At 39.3% G+C, this 24,856-nt stretch overlaps 1 protein-coding gene across 3 annotated transcripts; it reads right to left on the reverse strand.

Moving 5' to 3' along the window:
• Nucleotides 1-1,052: 1,052 nt before the first annotated feature.
• LOC118121647 (myotonin-protein kinase) lies at nucleotides 1,053-23,901 on the reverse strand. 3 transcript variants are annotated; one of them, XM_035177658.2, is made up of 15 exons: nucleotides 23,247-23,901; nucleotides 12,121-12,212; nucleotides 7,617-7,700; nucleotides 7,341-7,436; nucleotides 7,050-7,198; nucleotides 6,698-6,791; nucleotides 6,351-6,548; nucleotides 5,652-5,900; nucleotides 5,197-5,276; nucleotides 5,004-5,100; nucleotides 4,672-4,835; nucleotides 3,517-3,611; nucleotides 2,152-2,213; nucleotides 1,835-1,909; nucleotides 1,053-1,241 (listed from the first exon to the last, which is right to left on the reverse strand). In XM_035177658.2, the coding sequence occupies exons 1-15, from the start codon at nucleotides 23,410-23,412 to the stop codon at nucleotides 1,140-1,142; spliced, it is 1,803 nt and encodes a 600-aa protein (XP_035033549.1). In that variant the 5' UTR covers nucleotides 23,413-23,901; the 3' UTR covers nucleotides 1,053-1,139. The 3 variants fall into 3 exon arrangements, with proteins under 3 accessions (XP_035033549.1, XP_035033548.1, XP_035033550.1); XM_035177657.1 differs by having other exon boundaries at nucleotides 3,517-3,614; nucleotides 23,247-23,900; XM_035177659.1 differs by lacking the exon at nucleotides 23,247-23,901 and adding an exon at nucleotides 21,972-22,017 and having other exon boundaries at nucleotides 3,517-3,614.
• Nucleotides 23,902-24,856: the final 955 nt, after the last annotated feature.

Below are 24,856 nucleotides of genomic sequence, written 5' to 3' on the forward strand. Positions count from 1 at the left end.
GTTTAAAAATGTTACATACAAATAAATAACATGGCATGTTTTCCATGTAACCTAAGTTTAGGTGGTCTTCTCATTTTGCCCAGTAATGTGTACATCTTAAAAAGCAGACATTATGTCTGCATCTGCCATTAGGCCATCAAGACACAAGATGGTTTAAATAATATGTTAATCCTGCTACAGAAGAGACTTCATGTTCTCTGCCATTTGCTGGAAAAAGTTAATATATCTGAACCGACATCGGCAATCTGACAAAATTTGTGATGATATAGGCATCGGACAACGGCAAAAATCTAATACCATGCATCCCAAAAAAATACAAATCAGAAAAACCTAATACAGACTTTTAATCTTAGCATTGTTTTGAGCTGTATAAAACAGGTCACCTAACTTCAGCACCCTGATACAGTAAAGCTAAAGATGCAGCACACATGTCTAAACTAAATGAATGTGGAGAGCCCTGACCACTGTTATAGACTTACTGTTGTAGTAGGATTTTTCAATTAAAAACCTTTCAGCGCACATGAAACAACAGTAACAGTCTAAAATACTCTTTAAGCACAAATCATGAGACTAGTGAAGATTCACACCTTTAGTAGTCACACAGTGATAAAAAAATTAATCATGTATGAAAATAAAATTCTTTCATGCATCGAGATGCATCGACAATCATTTGACAATCGAATTGTAGCCCTCTTAATCAGAAAATATGAAAATATGTTACTGTGGTTGGGTATCGAATCCAAATGGTTGAAGAACAATAACATTTTTACTTTAGAAACATCTTTTTTTGGCAGTAGTAACGTCCATATTTTTCTCAATGTGCTGGGAACCAAGTGTATCTCAATTGTGATTTTCAGTCTGGTTAGACAGGCAAGGTAGTTCCGAAAAATTCCATGTCATTTCTTCCTCATAAGCTCCTAGCGTTGCCTCTCACATCACGTCACTTGGAAAAATCTATCGTGAAAAGTTCGTACTCTAAATACATGCTCGGAGGTTCTCGTTAGAAGCTTTTAGTCCTTCATTTTCCTTCTGGTCTACTTGAAGTTGGGAAGAGTGTGGGGGAATGAGCATAGAGCAGGTGCTTAGTACTTTGTGCCGTTGGAATGGGAGAAGTCAGTATGTGACACCTCGCTGTGCACTCAGGAGACCTCAGTGTAACAGTGTCTCTCCCAGGCCTCGACCTCCCCCCATTCGGCACACACTAGCAGGTATGACTCACTTGTCACATGTGGCAGGTGAACCTGGAGGGCAAAACAAAAAAACACAATGAAAACAAAACAGACAATAACACCTTTGTGTCTTTGTATTTGATTCAAAATAAATAAAATTATACAACAGGTTGATTTCGGTCATTTGATTTAATGCGTGCAAACATATGATTATGGTAACGCTAGAATTGCAATAATACAATTATTATTAAGTAAGTAAGAAAGGTTTTTTTAATATAGCACCTTCCACAGAACAGTCCCAAAGTACATTTCAAAGAGCTGTTAAACAAAAACAAAACTAAATCACAAGCACTAGATTTAACAAGGTGACACAAAGGCAAGTTTGAAAAGATGAGTCTTCAACTGCTTTTTAAAGGCGTCACCAGAGACTGCAGAACGTATGTCCATAGGAAGACCAATACTAATATATCGTAATAATGATGGTAATAACAGAGATGTTAATGTCAACACAATTTCAAAGGCTTTTCTACCATGAAGACTACAATTTCAAATGTTAATTCTTGGACATTTCTTGCATAAACATGGTCAAATTAAAATATTCTAAATACATATGGTATAGAATCTGTATCTTTTCACTTAAATCATGATTTCAGTTTTGTTTGTACCCTGTGGAACAGGAGCAGGTGACGGTGGAGAGGAATCACCAGCGGGTACTGGCAGTCTGGGGGCGCTCTCCTCCTCTGTAACACATACAAGTCAGACCAGTGAGCAGACAGCCGCTACTGTATGTAGAAACATGGAAAAAATCTTGGCCTGCTGTACACATTTCATATATAAACTCTCTGTTTGCCCATCATCAAACCTGGTCTTTGTTACTTATGCAAAGGTTCAAAAGAATTAGACCGTCACACCAAGTTACATGCTAAGTTAAAACTGTTTTTGGTCAGGCAGGAGAAAGGAAGTGGATTAAATATAGGCTTACATCCCCTGGTATGTCCATACAGTGGGCAGGCAGAGCAAAAGATGCTGGACAGATACTCAGCTCTGTGATTGGACAAGAGAGAGGAACGTCAGAACCCATGTTGTGCAGCAGTGCTGTTGCAGGCATATATTCTTGGGATGCACTGCTGGTTTGCCAGATTTATAGTAAGACAATGAAAAGGAACAGAAGCAAGAACAATGCATATTTGTGGTGATGAGAGGGATTACAGTGAGTGTGGAAGGAGGGAGAGGAGGAGGGATGGAGACAGCAGTGACTGAATTGAAGCAAGCCTCTGAATGTTGTTTTTGTCATTAGACATGGAGTGAAGTACAGTACATGCTTTTTGTCCACATGCTTTTGCATTAGTCCCCCATTAGTTCAGCAGGAGGGAAATCGTCACCACTGCCTCTTTATAAAGCACATGACACTGTTGATTAATGGGAACAGCCATCCAAGTTGCTGCATACCAAGGCTATTCTTACAGAGGGTGTTTACCACCCTGTCTTGACTGAGGCCTCCAATATAAACAGATGCTGCAGGCACTGTGCTGCACTGTGTTTATTCAAAGTGGCTCAGATTGTCTGGAACTCATTCTGCCTCACATTTATGTTGTTCTTAAAAGACGCTGGACAGTAAAGTAGTACTTGGGTTTAATGGATGTCTGTGTGATTAGGTAATGTTACCGAAATACTTGACATTCTGAAGACAAGTGGTTTTTTAGAGGATTGTTTTTACAAACTGGGTTGCATTTAAAGCCACCACTTCCTTTATATTCTCCTGTGGATTTCATTGCTTATCTAGGTTCATCGATATTTGAAAGTTAATTCATATATATATATATACTTATATTGAATGAATGTTGTTCCATGGCTGTGGTTATCATGTTGTAAAATGATATTCCTATGATTCGGTGGTATAATAGAGTGCAAGAGGGAAGAGCAACCCAGGCAGTAGTGGGATGAATACACTGATGATGAAGATGATGATGATGTAATCTCTGCATAAATATTGTTACTACTATTAACTGGTGCTGCTCTCATTGATAACATCATCAGATCTGAAAGTATCATTGGTTTCATTCCACATTCTCTTTTTTCCACATACCCCTCCTCTCCTCCCTATTTTTCTCTGCTCACCACAAACAGTCGAGGCCGGTGGTCGGCCACATTGAGTCTTTGGGAGAAGCATTGACTTTTTGTTCCCTCCACAGTCACCAATATCTGCTCATTTTGGGAAGTTTTCTATAATTTGTCAGGTCTCGACCGTAATATGTAAAGTGCCTTAAGAAAATGTATGTTGTGATTTTGGGCGATACAAATTGAATTGAATTGAATATGATTGAACTGAATTAAATTGTTCCCTTGCCTGTTTCCTTGGAGACTTTCCAGTCTGGCATCTCCCATTTCAATCTCTGCATTTCTTTCTTCAACTCACAGTGTGTCCTCTGTGCTTCCTGTAACCTGCTGGTGGATGAAGAAGTAAAGACTGTGAGTTTTATAATTCACCTAAACCTCTAATTTCTCCAGTTGAGGAATGTTTAGTAAAAGTGAACAACAGATCTAAGCAATGTCATAAAAACTTCAGTTCCAGCCCACTGCAGTGCATTATAGTCTCTCTCTCTATATTACTGCATCCAGGAAATAAGACCATATCGCTTCAGTTTTGGTTTCCTTCGAAATATTTTTTTTAATTAATTTGAACCATTTATTGTTTAGTCAAGGTTAGTCCTCAGTAGTGATAAAGCCTTGGCAGTCAGGAGCCCCGGAGGTTTGCAAAGATTACCTTTTCAGGTCAGATAATAGGTAATTAGTGTTCTACAACATGATTCCAGAGGTTCTTCAAATAAACTGAGATCTATTTAGACCTCACTCAGACCGGCACCACGTTCTTTACATTGAATGATGCCATCTTCTACCTATTCTCGAGACTCTATGTCAAAAAAGTCATGTGACTGACCCTAGGAGGCTTGGCTCGCCACCCATAAAGGCACCAAGATGAAGCCGCCTCATCTGAGACCTGGAAGTAAGACATTAATGTTTGGGACTCCACTGTCGGCAATCTGCCATGATTGTGCATTTGCCTTGAGTCCCTGAGGATCATACGTGGTTTACTCCATCTCTCTCTTATTCTTGAGAGCATTTAAGTAGCGGAGGGTTACACTCAGTGTATTAATCTTTGCTCTTCATGTCAGGTTGCTCCGTTTCATACATCTAGCACTAAGATATAAGCCTATTGCAAACAGGTAGGGGCTGTTTATATCACATGGTTCGTCAAAAATTTTATTTATCTTCACCTATTACTTTAATTTGATATTGGCTAGCTGCAAGGCCTGTTCTGTGAATGCTGATAACACCCCTTTTGAAATAAAAAAAAAGAGAGGCTCCTCTCTACCAATAGGGCAGAAAAGTAAGCACTAATATTACCACTGTATGTGCCAATGATCCTGACTGGTGCTCTTGCTCAAATTCAGACTGGTACCCAGATACATTGGTTTAAGATGGAATTTGTGTAAGATGATACCGCTGCAAGTCTTCATCAAGATCTGATATTTTGTCAGTATCCCCCTCCTCCTCCTCAGTGGTGGTTTGGGTGGACACAGTACGACTTTGCTCTGGAGTGAGTGGGAGCTTCAGCAATGCAGGCAGGTTGTCTGGCAGAGCATCTGTGAGATGCAACAGCTGGCTCTGAATTTGAACCAGAGGTAGATTAGTTACAAAATAACAAGGAAACAAGCTAAACATTATTTGTTATCATTACATGAAAATACGTCTTGTCGAAATGCTATACATAGGAACTGAAATAAATAGTGCAAGATGACAGTTTATACAGTCTGTAAGGTAATTGTGTCTCACCACTTTCTCTCGTGTGTACAGTCTCTCACGCTCCCTGAGCCTTGTGTGGTCAATCTGCATCATGATGTTGTGACTGCGGTCGATGGCACCCGTCTGACTATAAAAGAGAGAACAATAAAACAACACCCTGGAAGACCCCATACGGAGGTCAGTTAGAGATGCATATAAAATATTAGTCATATATTCAGTTCACCTGGTAGCTGTGTAAGAATATCCGACAAAAGCCAAGTGTACTCCCTTTGGTGCTCTTTCCATTACACCAGAGAGCGTCTCCTGCAGAACGTAACAGATATCAATTTACATACCAATTGTATAAAGGAATTGTACGCAGGCAACTGGACTCTCAAAGAGGTTTCTAAATTGTATTGTTGTGCTAAACATGCAGTCGGTCATTGGAAAAATGTTTTCAAGAAACACAGACAAACCCAGCTGTCTATGTATCAATCAATCAATCAAATTTTATTGGTATAGCCCATATTCACAAATCACAATTTGTCTCATAGGGCTTTACAAGGTGTGACATCCTCTGTCCTTAACCTTCAGCAAGAGTAAGGAAAAACTACACATGTACACATGCAGAATTCCTGAAGATACCATGACCTTCACAGATACGCATGACATGGAGAGTAACATTCTCTAAAAATATACCATTTCGCTCAGAGAGTCATCTAGAATGTCAAAGTTGGAGGTGTCGGTCGCATTAGATACATCAGGCAGGAATGGTGCAGAGAGTTGATTCAGGGAATTCCAGTCTATTCCACAGAAGAATGGATGGCTCCTGAAGTCACTGGAGCCTTTTCTCCCTAGACGGATTTCCCTCTCACAGATGAGCCCAGTGATGAATGAATGAGCCTTATCTGAAATCTCAGGGCCAGAGGGAGGGAACTCAAAATACTCCTGGAGTTTTTTTAGAAAAAAAAGACATAATAAAACACAACTATTGTTATTATTTATATACAAATAAACTATAAATATTCCCCCCAAAACCCTACTCCTGGTTCGAGGCTCCATCTAGTAGTCCATCCTTTCTCTGTTAAATAAGTTAATTTCTGTGGTAAGTGGTTGCTATTTTGGGTTGTGAATAAATTATTTTACATTAGCCTATATAGAATTTCCTCTACAAACTCTTGTCTATTGTTCCTGAATAAGAAGGTCCCCTTCACCCTATTGGTGATTGTTTTCTTACTATCAATAGTATTTGGACCAACCATCCCCTTAACCAGAACTTCTCCTTAAATTGCACATACAATTATAAAGTTTGATTCTAGATAGACTGACAGATGGACAGATGGACAGATAGATGACAGACAGATAGATAGATAGATGTGTGTTGATGTGTTTGTGTACCTTGAAGTGAATAATCTTGGCATATGTTTCAGAGGTGGATTCTGCGTAGAAGGGTGTGGTCCCCAGCAGCATTTCATAGGCACAAATACCCAAAGCCCACCAATCACATTCAGGACCATAACCTCCACCTCCCTCTACTGCTCTTAAAATCTCTGGGGACAAATAGTCAGGGGTCCCGACTGCTAGGGAAGAGTGAACCTGCAATGAAAACAACAATGACAAAAGTGGTCATGACCCATATTTCCAAAGTTATTCCATTGCGATTAACTATTGCTGGCATGAAACAATTAATTGCTAACAGTCAGTATCTTTGAAATTGAAACTTTTATGTAAATGGTAACTCTCACCATCCCATCATCTAAGAGCCTGAGACAGGAGCCAAAGTCCCCAAGTCTGATGTGTCCATCAGCTGTCAGCAGGATGTTGTCAGGTTTGATGTCTCTTTGTAATGAACAGAGTAGAATGGCAACTGGTTTCATTAAATAACATATCGAGCATGTTTACAATGTTTTTTATCCCCCGCATGTTAAAGCTCCTGAGGAGAATTTATAGTGTGATTAACAATGACCTTCTTACTCAGAAAAGTAATTTGAACCATGTTAGAAGTAATGTAGCTGTTTATTTATGATTTCTATGCACTGCATCAGATCGAAAACAATGTGTAACTCAAAGTGATATAAGTGAGGGAGAATTATCTACCTGTGCACATAACCCAGTTTGTGGACAGATTCAATGGCCATGACCATCTCTGCCAGGTAGAACTGAGCCATGTCCTCAGGGATCCTGTCTCCAAATTTACTGAGCAGAGACAGCAGGTCCCCTCCTACGTAATAATCCATTACCAGGTACTGAGAGAGGTTGGATGAGTAAGGGAAATGGCTGTTGGATTTAAATTAAAAACAGTATGCACTACTACACAAACGAACAAGACAGGAGTATTGCATACAATATGTTAACTTGACATTTCTGATTGGGCGTGTTCATACATACCAGATAGTTGTCATCCTGAAAGGCATAGTGCAATTCTGTGATCCAGCGTCTGTCACCCCTCAGTAAAACCTCCCTCTCCTCCTGGTAACATGCTGTCTGTGTAAGACACAAAAACCAGGATATAAGCCACAAATAGGAACAGATTCATCTTAAATCAAACAGCATGTATCCCCATTACTTTCCTTCCTTTGTCTTCCTTCTCAGTGCTGCATATACACTGAGAGAACTGCCGATGTTCTTAGTCCTGTGTATGTGAGTGCAGATTTGTGTGTGTACCTCTCCTCGCCTCAGCATGTCCCACTTATTCATAATCTTCACAGCGTACACTTGTTGTGTGCTTTGCATCCTTGCTACAGCAACCTGCAACAGTGGCAACACAGAATACCCACATCAAGCACAGAATGGGTGTTCACATTACCAAAGACAGTAGATCCATTCAGTCCTAAAGCTCAGTGACAGTGACTCATTTGAAACAGTTAAATTCAGTGCAGTGGTGGTTACATACTCTCTGGCAGTACAGTTGCCAGCAAGTTTTTGGAATTTTATTTACAGTACTGTCATTGTACTGTATTGCAATTCATAGTAAAAAGCTCATCATTGATGTTGTCATGAAAATGCCTAGTAACCAGTGGAAGATCCTTAACTGACAGGTCTGTGAAACTAAACATGACTGAAACAGAGAAATGCACAAAGGTGAAACCTGTTAGCCATAGTACTGAGAGAGATAGACAGAGAGCACACAAGTAAAGCACTTTATGTTGTCATCTAAACTAGTAAAAGGGTTTATAAATACTGACCATTTACAAGAACAATTGTGTTAAATTTACTTTCAGAAAACGTATCAACTTATCACCTTGGCAGGGATACCATCCCAACGGTGTAAAGACAAGTGGACCTCACATGTAGAGTAGAACTATGAGAGAACATTATTATTTACCACTACAATCACTGTAGAGACTGGTTCTCCTGGGACTGTTCAATGCAATTAACTATCAAAAGGCTCACATAGAACAAAACCTCATAGCAAATCTCTCTAACCCGGTCTGTTTTGGGTCTGGAAACATTTAGAAAATCAATCACAATGTATCAAATGGTCTAAATTTGGGATTCAGTATCTTGCCCAAAGACATTTCAGCATGCAGATGTGGAAGACTGGGATCGAATAGCCAACATGGTCAGAGGATGACCGCTCTACCCCCTCAGCCACAGCCATATGTTTTATTTCTCCATTCTGTATTGAACCACTTCCTGATAGTGCCTGTGCTGAAATTATTTAGATAATATATAATTTTCATAATTTTATTAGAACATTCATAGAAAATCATGATTTCCATCACCCCACAAAAGATGTTTTTTAAATAAAATTATTAACATAACTTGTGTTTTCAAAAATTCTAATGAAATTTCTCACAAAGATGTTCCCAAATGTATAAATGTATTTTCATAATGTTTTTCATTGTTCCATTGTTTAGATGAAAAACAGCTTTCAACGCATAATCATGACTTTTCCAATTCTATAACTTAATTGTAAATATATAACTGAACAATATATTATTAGTGTGAATTCGTTATTTATTTATTTTACTTAAAAATATGTGTCGTGACGGGATTACATTGTGTGGTGGAAAAGACAGCATGTGTTGGAAATCACATGTAACAACAGCATTGATGAACAATATTCACTTTTATTATTCTTGAAACAAAATAACATAACTTTTGAAATACAACTTCATCATTAAGACTTATGTCATCATTGGCCATTAAATCAAATTGAATAAAATTGCTTATTCGCTGCTCTTTTTGTGCTGAAACCTACAAACAAGTTGCAAAGATTTGACTTGCTTGAAAAAGGGAAAAGAATAAAGAAACAGCCTTAAGCCTTTTCTCTCAAAAAGATAATAGAAAATAGATATCTTCAGTATGTGGGCTTTCCTCAGCAGAAACTATAGAGGAGCGAGGAGAAACAAAACAACAGCAAGTTCTGCAGATAAACCTTCAACAGCATTCTCCTTTCTGTTTGGAGACCGAAGCATCTGAAAAGATGGGGCTCTGAGCAATAGTAGCTTAGAATTCGCCAAGACATCTCTCCTGGTCTTGCAGAGACAATCTAGAGGAGCATCATGTATTCAATTCACACATGCTACAGATGATGTTTTACATCCATCAAATCCCCTTTGAATAACAATGATAATGTGGGTCTGGGGAAAAGAAAAAGATTGGCATGTATTTTACAGAGGGATGTGTCTCTGATTGTTGGTTTAAAAGTCTGTAAAGGACCCTTTTGCAAAACTCCCTTGATAAAACGGTTGCTTCAGGATGCTCCATCCTAAATTACTGGTGTAGTGTTCTCATCGAGACAACCAGGAGATGCTTTTGCATTCTTTTTATGTTCTATTTAATTGTCTCCTTCTTTCCTTTTGTTATCCTACTGTTAGGTAAACATTTATTTTTTTCTCCACTTCCTTTCTTATTTTGTTTCTTTGCATTTTTGGTTTGGTGGCCCTTGTCCCATTTTCTTTTATCAGGTTAGGTGAGAACCCACTCCGTTTTAGCAAAGCTAACCAAGTGGTATTTCTTCTATAGCTTATCAGACACAACTTTGGTGATCACTTGCTGAACCATATCTGTGCACATTTTTTGATATTTCTTTTTTATCTGTGAAAAAATGTAGAATGAAAAAGCAGAGTTCTTAAATCATTTGATCTCTGTCTCATCTGCTGTTTGGTCTTGAGCTTTGGTGAATCAACCATCTGTTCTTTTCAAGTCTGTCACATATTTGTCCACCTTCCTTAGGGCATCGTCACGGTTTGCATTAGTTACATAAAGATCTCTGTAGACCTTTGCCCTAGTCTTTGCAACCTTTTTCCTCTCTTTTCTTTACAGACCGCTGGGATGTTTCAGATAGCTCAAAGGAGCTTGAATAGTCAGGTGGGACAAATTCTGGGCCAACCAAAACTCTCTACTGCCGCTACTCTTTTTAACTTCCTGCATCTGTTTTGTTGAGAAGTTCGCCATTGTCTTCAAATTTGTCTTTTGTCTCCCTCTGACAATTATGACACAGATTTAACATCACTCTCTCTTTACTGAGGAACTCCTCATAATTAAGTGGTTGTGATTTAATCCTTTCACTGTATGCTGTCTGCTGCTGTGGTCTTTCGTGCCATCTTAAAGAACAAGAGATGGTGGAGAAATTCTAATCTGTCGTTGACCAACAGTGCTCGCAATTTTTTTTACTTAAAAACCATACAATGAATTAGCTGAAAAAGTGTTTTCTTTAGTTGTTAAATTAAATATAGAATATTTTGGGTTATATTAGTCAACTGAAATGCATTTATAACACTGGCATTGTCATTTCCATCACAATATATTTTTTTCCATCACAATAAACAAAGTGATAGAAATGACTGTTGTGGAAATGACATTTTGTCACAATTTAAGATAAATATCATGATATACAAGCATACTAATGTCAGTTTTAGAGTTAGCATTACAGGGGCACAAAATTAGCTATAGTTGAAGAATCATCCTGTTATCAACACTAGTTAAAAGCCTAATATGCAGGAAACACCCTGTATATAGTTAAGTCTATAGGCAGATGGCAATTAAATACACTGACAAATATTTATGATGATTGAGAATGAATTGAATGTTGATTAAATGAGTCCATTCATACTATTTTGCAGGGTGTTTTAAGTAATGTTAAAAACAAATCATGAAGATATTTCAAGTGGAAAGAGCTGTATAAATAAACTTGTTAGCAAACAAGACTAGCATTTTCTCAATTATTTTTAGTTTAAAATATATTGTTAGAGTATTTATTTTCACAGAAAAATCCCAATTTGTAATTTATTATATACTGTATTTTACAATATAAAGTCACATGGTTTGCTAATGAAATCTGCATGGAAGGAGATAGCAACATTAGTTAGCTAACTCTGCAACACAACACTACAAAACAAATGTGCTTAAAATCTTATAACCACATGATAAAAGTTTGCATGAAAAACACAATAAACCAAACTTGCCAAACTTCCAAGAACCCAGCGCTTCTCCTTTTCCAGTTACTATATCTGGTGAGGAACATCCAGAAATACACTGTGGTGTTCGGTGTGATGTGATGTCAGGTGTCACAATTGAGCCATGGCATATTACAATCAGGGTTACACCAAGCCCAAGATATAATGTATAGTATAGCCACCTAGTATTCCCACCTTACCAAACGTACCCAAAATGGAATACATTCAAAGGTGTTTTACTGTGAGAGAGGGATGGAGTATACTGTAGGGTTTTTTGTACTTCAAAATATACAGCATTATTTTTAGTCTACTGTTAAAATAACATCTAAACTTATCCTGCATGTTCTTCAGTATTTCATAGGGATATTGGAAAACTGAGCTGCATTGAGCTACAGGTTCATATGGTACAATGTAATACTCATTCTCACACATAAGGTGAGCAGAATGTTGCAAACATCTGTCAGTATAATGCAGCCTCTGAATAACTGAATCACCTTTATTGTTGATGTGAAAACTGATGGTGAGGATGAAAAGTAGTAACTTTTAAAATATGTTATTAAGAGGGGGGCCAATGTAAACAGCTTTAGTTGAAAAACAACTGCTCATGAAAATAGAAAGAATTAGTGCAAATGTAAATGTAATTGTCTAAAAACATCTGAATAAATATTTTAACTTCCCTAGATGCATTTGTAATCAATAATTTGTCAGATCTTGCTGATTCAAAATATTTAAAAAAGTTGAATTCCTGCTCCACACATGCTCACCTCACTGAATGTGCCACGACCAATCACTCTCAGGATGTGAAAGTCTTCTCTTTTGATGCGAGTCTTCTTCACCTGCCTCACCAGAGGCTCAGCTGTAATGGAGGCGAGAGAAAGAGATTGTGACTCATTGTTGTAACCACACCATTGACCTTGTACTATCATGCGGTGTCAAAATTGAACATCTAATAGTACTTCCACATAATCTGATTCTATCAGACAATTATTTAATAACCTTCGATTTCTCATTATCAGACTACATGCCATTAATGAAAAACTCTTTTTCTAGATGTCTACCTGATAGTGCTGTAGCTAAATTGAAGGAAATAATTCCAATTACATTTAAACACGTATTATCCGTCGTTATAACCAACGAATTCTTTAAAAACCCTAGCTCCACTGAGATTGACCATCTCGTCGATAGCTCTGTAAAGTCATTACGATTAACATTAGACTCCATAGCGCCTCTAAAAAAGAAACGCGTAAAACATAGTAAATTAGTTTCCTGGTATAATTCCAACACACATGAATTAAAGCAAGTGTCAAGAAAACCAGAAAGGAGTGGTGCTCGAACAACCGTGTTGAAAATCACTTAGCCTGGAAAAATAGTGTTAAAGCATATAAGAAGGCTCTCCACAAAGCAAGAGCTGCCTACTACTCCACATTAATAGAAGAAAATAAAAACAACCCCAGGTTTCTCTTCAGCACTGTAGCCAAACCTTCTTTAATGATACAATTCTAATTATTAGAAATAAATCAACCATCTCCTGCCCTCAATTGGCACTAATACACCATCAAGAACAGAAATCTCAGAAACTGCTGAGAATCTTATCAATTATTTAGACAGCTTCTCTCTGACCAACAATTTGTAGCTTTGATCCCATTCCTACAAAATTATTGAAAGAAATTGATAGTAGGTTACAGAATATAACCTATATCTCTTATTACCTTCAGGATATGCACAACAGTCCTTAAAGCTAGAACCTTCTAATAAAACCCACCCTGGACCGGGAGGCTTTAGCCAACTACAGACCGATATCCAACTTCCCCTTCCTGTCTAAAATCCTCGAGAAGGTTGTAGCCAATCAGCTAAGTGAGTTTCTCAAGGAAAGTAATGTACAGGTATATGAAGACTTCCAGTCGGCGTTTAGAGCTAATCACAGCACGGAGACAGCCTTGGAAAAACTCACTAGTTCCCTTGTCTGTCCTCATCCTGTTAGATCTTAGTGCAGCATTAGACACTATTGATCATCCAATTTATTACAAAGACTAGAACAGTTCATTGGCATTAAAAGAACCACCCTACACTGGTTTAAATCATATTTTTTAGATCGATTCTAATTTGTGCAGATTAATGATGAGTCATCTGTGCGCACCAAAGGTAACCATAGTGTTCCACAGGATTCTGTGCTCGGCCCAATTTTATTCTCATTATATATTATTAAACTCAAATAAAACAGAGGTTCTAATACTTGGCCCTAAACACCTTAGAGATACATTATCTAATGATATAGCTGCGCTAGATCACATTGCCCTTGCTTCCAATGAAACAGTCAAGAATTTTGGAGTCATTTTCGATCCCGATTTGTCCTTTGATTGTCACTTCAAACAAATTTCTAGGACCGCCTTCTTCCACTTGCGTAACATCTCAAAAATCAGACATGTCCTTTCTCAGAAAGATGCAGAAAAACGAGTCCAAGCCTTTGTTACATCCAGACTTGATTATTCCTTATTATCAGGCTCCAGCAGTAAGTCGTTAAAGACTCTGCAGCTTGTCCAAGATGCCGCAGCACGTGTCCTGACAAGAACCAAGAAAAGAGACCACATTTCTCCAGTATTAGCTTCGCTACACTGGCTTCCGGTTAAATCTAGAATAGAATTTAAAATTCTCCTCCTCACCTTCAAGGCCCTTAATAATATGGCACCATTATACCTCAAAGAGCTCATAGTACCTTATCAACCCACTAGAGCACTGCGCTCCCAGAATTCAGGCTTACTTGTCGTCCCTAAAGTCTCTAAAAGTAGAGTAGGAGCCAGAGCTTTCAGCTATCAAGCTCCTCTCCTGTGGAATCATCTCCCACTTTCAGTTCGGGAGGCAGACACCAGCTGTACGTTTAAGAGTAGGCTTAAAACCTTCCTTTACGATAAAGCTTATAGTTAGAGCTGGTCCAGGCTTGTCTTAGACCTGCTCTTAGTTATGCTGCTATAGGTCTAGAATGTCGGGCACACATGACACACAGAGCTTCTCTTCCCAGCGTCTCCTTCCTCTTCTCCATCCTTATCACATCAAAGAAATGAATGTCTCATCAATACATTTTAATGACTTGACTTCTTCCCCGGAGTCCCTATGCCTTATCGTCCGCAGATCCAGGGCCGTGGCTGCGTGGATTATAATGGTGGATTGCGAATCAGAGATCGTGAACTTAATGGCGGATCCTGTATCGTGCTGGCTGTGGACTATGATTGTGGACTATGATTCCAACAAGACTGCTTGATATATAATATGTCTACTCAGATACTCTACCATTACTGACAATAATTAATCTATTAATTTATCTTCCATTATGCTACAAACTGTTTCTTCTAATCAATGCTGTAAATACTCTTATACCTTACATGTGGCTCTCTCTGAGGTTTCTACGTTCTTTTAAACCTGTTAAAAGTTTTTTTTTTAATAGTTTTTCCTTACTCTTGTTGAAGGTTAAGGGCAGAGAATGTCACACCTTGTTAAACCCTATGAGACAAATTGTGATTTGTGAATATGGGCTATACGGCCCATGGGTTTTATCGATCTTGCTCTGGTTTTTTAAAACGTTTTTATGCCAAATTATAAGTCCAAAAGTGCGGTCTGGCTCCTTTATGTGATAAACATTGTAGAGACATAAGTTTTAAAGACTTATGACATGATTTTAAATCTTTACTACTATGGTGGGACTGTGGGAAAGTGGAGATCAAGCAGCTTTGTCAACCGTAGACTCTCAATGTTTCTCGTAATATCACCAAATCTATGAAAGACCTAGAGACTGAAATCTTGGAGCTGTAGAGTTCTGCAGAGTCCTTTTTCACTCTGGAGAAGAAAAGCAGGCAGAGCAGAATCATCCACGCTCTTCGATCTAATACAGGACAACTGCTGACTGAAGCCAGTGAGATCCGAAAGAGAGCTGTGGATTTTTACTCCCATCAATACAACAGTGAGTACACCGAGGAGGAGGGGTCTTCGACTTCTGAGTCTTGGAAGAGGCCAACAAAGGACTGGAGGGTCCTTTGACTTCAGAGGAGGTATAGGCTTTGCAGAGCATGCCCCCTGCATGCCCCTGGAAACGATGGCATTTTTCAAAGCCTTCTGGCCTGAAATGGGAGAGGACGTTTTAGAGGTCTTCACAGGGTTCAACAACTCATCTCTGTCTCAGAGCTGCATGAGAGCAGTTCTGACCCTGCTGCCTAAAAAGGGGGAACTTCAAAACATAAGCAACTGGTGACCAGTCTCTCTGCTGTGCACGGATTATAAATTGCTTTCAAAGGTCCTGGCAAACAGGCTGAAAAAGGTGATGGACCAGATCATCCACCGGACCCAAACCTACTGTGTGCCCAGCAGGTCCATTGTTGACAATGTGTCACGGATTGGAGATCTTTTGGAACCCTCTGGTTCATTGGGCTTAGATGCTGGTCTGGTTTCTTTGGACCAGGAAAAGGCATTTGACCGGGTTGAGCACCGTTACCTTTGGAAAGTGTTACAAAGGTTTGGCCTCAGCCCTGGACTTATCGCCAAGATTAAGGTAATGTAGGAGGACATTGAGAGTGCATTGAAAATGTTGTTTGTATAAACCTTTTAAAGTGACTCGGGGTATAAGATAAGGCTGCTCGATGTCCGGTATGCTCTATGCACTTTCTATCGAACCAATGTTACACAATATTCGTTCTTTTATTGCCTGTTTTTAACACACATTTTAATTTGTCTGCTTATGCAGATGATATTTTGTTATTTTTATCGAAAACCAAAAAGATGAAAACAGGTTATGGGAAATTGTTAAAACCTTTAAGAAAGTCTCAGCTGCTAAGGTGAACTCAACAAAAAGCGAGGCTGTAGCAGTTGGGAATTGTCTCTCTCGGCTGCCAGGAGGGCTAAGCTGGAAGAGGGGAGGCCTAAAGTACCTGGGGGTTCATTTAGGAGACAATGGCACAGTAAAGAAGAACTGGGAGGGAGTGGTGGAGAAGGTGGAGGGGAGGTTGGCCAAGTGGAAGTGGCTACTACCTCAAATGTCATATAGAGGAAGAGTTCTAATTATCCAAAACCTGGTAGCATCAACCCTCTGTCACAAACTAAAGTGTATAGAACCCCCTGCTGGTCTGCTACAAAAAGTGCGGTCCATCATGTTCAATTTCTTCTGGGACAAATTACACTGGGTCCCACAGAGTGTACTAACCTGCCTAAGGAAGAGGGGTGCAGGGGTTAGTACACCTGGGGAGCAGAACAGCAGTTTTCAGACTACAGCACATACAAAGTTACCTAACAGGGAATGATGATGTGGTATGGTAACCAGCTACAAGCATAATTTTAAGGGGAGTAGCAGGTCTTGGTTTAGATGCATCTTTGTTTTTAATGAACTTGGATTGTATCCATTTGTGTGACCTGCCTCCATTTTCCATTTTCCCTTCAGGGACTGTTTAGAGCATGGACTCTTTTTAATTGGAACAGAGTGGAGCCTGCAGCTTCACTGTTTTGGCTCCTGGAAGAGCCTCTGATCCCCGTGGCCCGGCTGGATGTTCAGGACAACAGCAGACCTGGTCTCACCCAACGTTTACATTCAGCCAGGACAGTGAAGCTGAAACTGTAAGTGTATGTAGCAGGTCCAGGACTTCACAACACGGAAGCAGCAGCTTCTCTACTGAGCCTGAAGTCAAGCCGACACACCAGAAACATTTTAAACGAATGGATTAAAAGACTGAGAAAGGAGGAAATGGAGATGCTGCAGGATTATTGGACAGGAGCAGAAACACCAGACGAAGGAGATCCGTTCCCTGAACTGGGATTAGAAATCAACTAGACAGGATTAACGGGACCTTTGCTGATGAATAAAACTGCTGCAGCTACAGACCGGCACATGATGAATGGGAACATTTTATACAAACACTGTGTTCAAGCTGTGCACAAAAAGAAGTTAAGCGACAGAAAAGACAGGGTGTGGAGAGAGAGACTGGGATCCTGAATGTCCCTTCTGCCAAAAACCAGAGATGGTTTTTCACTGTTTCCTGGACTGCAAAAGACTTGAGTCTCTTTTTAAAACCTTTAAAACTGCAATGAGTGTTGGTCAGAAACTGCTTTTATTTTTGGTGCGGGGTATAAGAAAGAAGATGAAAAAAAGTGGCAGATGTAAAATTTTGTAGTGGGTCAACTGTAAACTGTCAAAACTGTAAATAGACTATATTTATATAGCACTTTGAACAACCAATCAAGCCACATTCACACATTCATATAAAGCTATGACTCATATCATCAGGGTCATTTGGCATTCAGTGTCTTGCCCAAGAAGACTTTGACATGTGAACTGATAAGTAGATGGCCCACTCTTCTTCCTGAACCACAGCCGATCCAAAGCAAAATGCGAACACCGAGTGAAGGTTATTCCTACCACCACTCACCCGATCCCTACAGACTCTCATAAAGTGATTTTAAGCTGGATAAAGTGATGAGGTCAGGTGTGCCCACATCTGTGCAAATGATTTGACCTTTTGGAACTGTGAAACTAAACTGTGCCTCCTTGCTCTTCCTTTTTCAGATGTGGTCAAATCAGACCAGCCGCTTTTAAACATGTAGTCAGTTTGCTGCTCCCTGTATCCTTCAGCTGAACAGAAGACTGTTTGCCATAAAGGGAGTTCCTTCTCAGCACAGCAACTGTCTGAATTGCAGTCACTCTGCTCTGCTAAAAATAGCAGCTATCATTTATGAATTGAGTCAAGTTTTCCAGTCCTATATTTTTATTTTCATTCCCCTCCTCCACACTCACTGAAAGGAATGCAGTCATAGGCACCGTGCCGTGTGTTGTTTTAAAATTGGCAAAGAGAGCAACTTCAAGAACACACATTACTGTAGCTACCGAGCTACAAGTTTCCTGGAACATCAGGCCACTGCACATATGGTAGCTCTGGGTGGGCCTAGCCTTGTGATCTGTGCTGCGTCACAGCCTTATAAATTTGTGATGCTGCATTTTGCATTGAAACAGAGTGATCAACATTTTAATGTCATACAGATCACTAACATTTGTACAGATTAAGTCTCAGGTGAGGGCAGTTAAACTGTATTTTTCTACCTACAGGATGATATAATAACTGCTCTTCTATACAGCTTCATAGAGAAAGTCTTAGTACCTAATATCATCAACAAGAGAGAATAGCGCTGCTGACTCTTCAAGAGTGTTTCAGAACACATAAAACATAATCAAATTCCACAAACTACACAAAAGATCTTATTATCTTCACACTTGACATGTGAATTCTTAAAGACCCAAGTAAATGCAGTGTCACATTTGGTGGGATTTGGACATGTGACAAGTTCAATATTAATAAACAGATGACCAACACTCTGAAGCAGTCAGTGGGGGTGGCGCAGATTGCCTTTAGTCTGCAGACTGAGTAAAACATGTTTTTTTGAGCCACAGGACGGCTGTGCAGATAATCTCGGTACAATGGACAGGTACAATTACTTTAATGTGCACAGGAGGGCTGTTGCTCAGGGGTCAGGGTCCTCTAAACAGAAGGTTGGCGGTTCGATCCCAGTCTTCCCCAAATTGCTCTTTCTCATAGAGAGTGCCACACGCAGATGAATGTGTGTCTCAATAGGTGAATGTAAAACTGTAATGTAAAGCGCTTTCAGTCAGTCAAAATTGCCGCCACATCGTTATGATGATTTGATTATTGTTATTTCACAATACTGACACAGACACCAGGTGCTATGGGTGCTTATCTTCATCATGGAAGTAACATTCATAGAATCACTTCCTCTTTAGAAATTTGTCTTCAAAGTAAAAGCGCAATGTTTGTTGAGCTGAATTATAGAGCTTTTATTTTGAAAAGTTGTGAATTTGGATCTGAAGATTGTGTTGATTGCTTAACAGGCCCCTGAAATAGCCAACATGCAGTGCAGGAAAAAACAACAGTTAAATGAATCTTTCAAACTTATTTAAAAACCCCACACTTGAACAGTAATATAACAAATTCAGTTTCAATTGCAGATAATCTTGGCATTATAGCCAAATCTAATACAATTTAAGTAAATGGCAACCACTTCTTCAAATGTAAAAAAAACGTGTGAGTATCACAAGAACTTGAATTACCTGCAGTTACTGCAGCATTAACTAACAGGAGGATAACATTTAGGCTAAAGACCTGATGTAAATGATGCCGTTTCTAAGTCGAATTTGAATGTGGGGGCTTACGTCACTTGGATGACAACAGAGGAGCAGTATGGAGGCATTTTATGTTTTTCTTCTGTTGTTCTTTTACGTTTGGTGTCCTCCAAGCACCAACATTCAGAATCAGATTTGACATGAAACAAGGTTATTTACACCGTGTTTTAAGCCTAAATGTCCACTGTAAATTGCTAATCTAGCAGACGTAGCAACACAAAGGTGTGTCCGAGGGTCCGTGAACGCACCTCATAGGAATATATGAACGAACATTTAGGCTTAAAATACAGTGAAAATGACCTGGTTTTGAGTCGAATATGAATGTCGGGGCTTGCAAACACTGATGACACCACAGGAGCAGTATGGAGGCATGTTATGTTTTTTCTGTTGTTTTATTACAAGTACAAGTCGCCATTGACACCAATTGTATTGGATTCTGCTGCAACACAGTTTACCGCTGAGACTCCAGAAGTGTTTTGTGGACTCACACACTTCACCTACCCCTCCATCGGCATAGTGGTGAGTAGATAATTAGTGAATTTTCATTTTTCAGTGAACTATCCCTTTAAGGTTAGACTTAGAACGTTCCTTTTTGATAAAGATTATACTTAGGGCTGGATCAGGTGAGACCTGAACCATCCCTTAGTTATGATGCTATAGGCCTAGACTGCTGGGGGAGCTCCCATCATGCACTCAGCACTTTCTCTCTCTTCCTCTCTCTGTCTCTTCCTCCCCTTATTTTACTACACGTCACTAACTTTGTGTTTTTTTCCTCTCTCCCTCTCCCTCTCATATTCTGCAGGTATCTCTGACTCCAGAGCTGAAGGATCCAGATGACAATAACAATTATTATTATAATTATTATTAATATAATTATTATTTATCATCATCATCATCATGGTTGTTATTATCATTATATTAACTGGTGCTGCTATAATTTAAAACATATTTACATCTATAATTATCACGCTTATTATTCTCATTATTACAACCAGTCCGACAGAGCAGAAACATGATGGTTAAACAACTGTTCCTGTTCTCTCTCCCCCTCTCCTCCCCCCTCTCCTCTCCCCTCTCTGATAGAGCTCCCCTTTCTTCCCCATTTTTCTCCACTCACCCCAACTGGTCGAGGCAGATGGCTGCCCACATTGAGTCTGGTTCTGCTCAAGGTTTCTTCCAGTTAATTAGGGAGTTTTTTTTTTCATATTTCGAAAAATTACATAAATGGATTATTAGGCATCATGTTTTGGTCGAGACATTGAGTCTGGTTCTGTTAAAGGTTTGAGCAAGAGAGGACAGTGAAAAGATTGTTGAAGGACCAATGTCACGAGTTCAGCTGTGGACAGCAACATGAGCCCAATTAAAACAAATTTGGAAAGTGTTTGGAAAATTAAGTTAATTTTACTATTGGATGTACTGACTACTGTCACTGAATTACTTTGATACAATATTGAATAATTCATATTTCTATCCCAGCATATGCATACAGGTATTTACACAACAAAAACGTTGGACTTTTTTTGCAAAATATGTTGAAAGAAAAACTCATAGTGAATACATTCAATCATATTGTCTCCCAAGTATATTTACTGCACACAAAATCATATCTACTCTAATTCATAAAACTCATAAAGAAAGTGACCAAACCGGCAAATTATGTGTATTTAGAATGCAGCACAGCAGAAAACTAACTAAAGTTCAGAGTTGTGACGTGTTCGTTGACATTTTCGGAAACTACGGAGGTTGTGGAACTTTTTTCAATGAAAGTTGGGTTAATATACTGTAATCTTAGTCGAATAGAATTCGTCTTTATAGTTTGATAAGATGTCTTGGGAAAATGTTGATATTGCCAATGGCCTCATCTTTTCCTTCTGATATGCCTTTGTATTTCCTTCAGTACTTTACTCACCTGCTAGCTCGCTATATTGTTGCGCAGAATTGGATGTACAAAGTACAGAGGAGGAGGTCAGGGAAGATGGACGGATCAAGGAAACAGGCTATTGTTAATTTCCTGCACTTCAACAATAGTCAATATTTTAACCATGACCATGATCATTCTCTATGTAGTTATTTTATCCCAAACATTAGCTAGAGCTATGTCAGCTCAGAAACCAATAGCATTTTGTAAAGGTTTTGAAAGCCATAGACAAATTATGTTCTGCTGATGGGCTCATCAGATTATAAAAGGACTCACCACTTCCTGCAATGACGCTGAACACTTGGCACTGAATATAAACAGTGAACTTTTGGAAACGCTGTTGGCCCTGTTTTAGTTGCTAAAATGCTCAAATGAATGGACAGAAACTGAGACTTTTGACAATGATACAGTCACTGTTTCCTACCTTGTTGAATCTCATTAAATCATCACTGAATGCAAAGTGTTGCTAACACTTCCTGTAATTTAAAGTTCGACATCATTCTCATGCTAAGAAAATAAATCCATGCTCTTACTTTTTACCATCGCTGTTGCTCTTTCGCAGTGCATTAGTGCGTTAGTGTGGGTGTATAGCCTTGTTCTAAAGACAATGGGCTGTTCAAAAGGTACAGGACTGCGGTCAAGGCTTCCCTCTTTATAATGAAGAAAAACTTCAACTGTCATTGAGGAACTATCTGTTTCCACAGATTAATTTCACTTTACAATTTCACCACCTCAGCTTGTCACCCAGACAATATCAGGACTATCTGGTGTAGAATTTTAAAGTAAAAGCCCTTGGAAACATCACATTTTCACTGTTTTGGTTGCAACAGAGAAAGAGATTCTTATGGCACTTGACAATAATGAAATCACTGAAAAGATAGCAGAGTGCGGTGAGTTACTGCCGCCTACTTGTTTACTAGTCTGTTAACTGTTGTGGCTGAGGGGCAGAGCGGTCGTGCTGAGCCCTGAATGGCCCCTCATAGAAAAAAGAGTGCTGCCCATAGATGTATGAATGTGTGTGTGGATGGGTGAATAGCAACACTGTACTGTAAAACGTTTTGAGTGTTCATCAAGACTAGAAAAGCTCTATATAAATACAGACCATTTACATCAACATATAGGATTAGCCTATAATTACAGGTCTGGTGCTTTGAAAACGGTGGCCTTGAAAGGGAATACATTTCTGAACTGAATTATTGTCACAGTCCCGTACACCTTGCTCATCACCCAGACCAGTTTCCTTGGACTAAATTGACAGTGCCATTGGTCTGTTACCAGAAACATGACTCGTAGTTAGCCTGGGTAAGGTATATCTAACATTTTAACTCTGTCTTATTTTAGTCAAATTGTATAACTAACATTAAACTATGTAAATCTAAAACCAAAACTAGGACTGGCCTAACACTACAGACTATGTAGTCTAATTTATCTTTGCGAAACCAGTCACAGTTCCTGAATAACAAAACAGAATAGTTGTAGTTGTTTCAAATGTTTCCAACAGTGGACCTGTGGCAGAGTTAATGAAAAATAAATAATGAGTGAATTCATGTTTTTCTGGTTGGGAATGTCACTTTGTAACAAAACAATCTGTCAGGGTGTTATGGCTGGTGCATGACTCATCAGTTGATTGTTCTCAATTAGGGGCCAAACAAAGTATACTTGTAAGGCTAATAACAGATTGAGTACAATTGAGATCTGCAGGTTAATATTTATTATTATTATTATTATAATGATAATAATTAAATAAAATGATAAAGATAAATACACACACACACACACACACATACAAATAAGAGGAAAACACTCACCCCATTGCAGGAAACGAGATACATACTTCTCCCTTGCAAAGGGTGAGGAGTAGAACTCCTGATAGACCCCCACTAGTAGGTCCAACAGGGTCTGGAGGCCAACAGGTCCCGTGGTCTGGGGGCCCCCGTTCTGGTCAGGTGCACCAAGGCCAGGGCTGGTCGACATGATGCCCAATGGGTGAGGTGCGTGCTGGTTTAAAACAGCAGTGTAACCCTGATGTCCATGAGTTGTTGAATTTGCATGAATTTAAGGTGGAACATCTTTTTCCTCTTCTTTTACAGTTTCTCTATTTGGTTTCTTGAGAATACAGTAACAGTCCACTCTCTCTTCACCCCTGCCAAACGCACAGTCACTTTTTGGGATCTCTTTCTGTATCACAACCTAACCCTTCCCCTTACCCCCGCCTATCGCTTTTTCTCTTTACCTGCTCAGCTTGATCACTGTTCAAGATTGTGTTGTTTCTATGCAAACATCCTCTTTCAATAGGTCATGTTCCCTCTCACGTTTTTCCTCTCTCCGTTTTGTCTTTGTAAGTCAGATCCCTCCTCTCTTTGTCTGTCTGTCCGTCTCTGCCCTCGTTCTTCTCTTCCTGTGGCTCTCCATGGTTGTGCAACATCTGTCAAGCCTGCAGTTTCTCTAGCTCTGACTCAAGACCTTTTTTGGTGTTTGAGTCTCCCTCTCTACCCACTCCCTCTATTCAAAGTACTACCCTTTTTTCTACTACAACAGTTAAACCTAATAGAGAAGTGTGTGCATGCTCTAAAACAATTCCTTTTTTTTTTTTACCTGCCCTTGATTGCCTTTCTTCCGTTTTTTCTTTCCCCTGTGACAAATATGAACCACTGACCTGAATCGGAGCTTTAAGTTTTCACTCATGTTTTGAATAGTGCAAATCTTTTATTTTGTCCACGATACAAAGTTTTCTTTTTGGATCCCTTAATTATTTTGTATGTCTGTTGTCTCACCACCTCTCCCCTTTGTCACCCCACGTATCCTCCTTATTTAATGTGGCCCCCCCCCACTCAATCTTTTTCCAGTAGCAGAGATAATATCTTCTCGTCAAACTGAGTGGTTTTGTAAGTCATCCACCCTTTCAATCCATCATTTGTCTTCTGCTGTAGTGTCTGTAGATCTGTGTCTGTGCTCTTTTTCCACTCACTCTCTCTCTCTTCTGCTCAACTTCTGTTCTGACTTTTCGATTGAGCTGCGTCCTTCCTCTTCTCTTTTTAGAAATACACCACAGCCACCACATATAGGACCGCCTTAAACTTGTAATATCTCAATTTCATAGTTGTTTAAACTGCTTTTTGTGTCAAACTGAATGGCCTCACAACCACATTAAAGTGATTATGTTTTTAAGCCTCTGTGCTGGCAATAGCTAGTGGCCAGAGGCATTATGTTTTGGGGTTGTCGTCCGTCTGTCTGTCCCATTCTATTGAAAGCGATATCTCAAGTGTGCCTTGAGGTTCGTCACATTTGGTACAAACATTCACTTGGACTCAAAGAATTAACTGATTTGATGTGGCCAAAGGTCATGGTCATGCTGGCCTGTTTTTCTTGAACGTGATATCTTGAGAAACTCAACAAATTTGATTGAATAGCATAGCAA

Source organism: Hippoglossus stenolepis, chromosome 15 (genome assembly GCF_022539355.2).
Source record: "Hippoglossus stenolepis isolate QCI-W04-F060 chromosome 15, HSTE1.2, whole genome shotgun sequence".
NCBI classification, from domain to species: Eukaryota; Metazoa; Chordata; class Actinopteri; order Pleuronectiformes; family Pleuronectidae; genus Hippoglossus; species Hippoglossus stenolepis.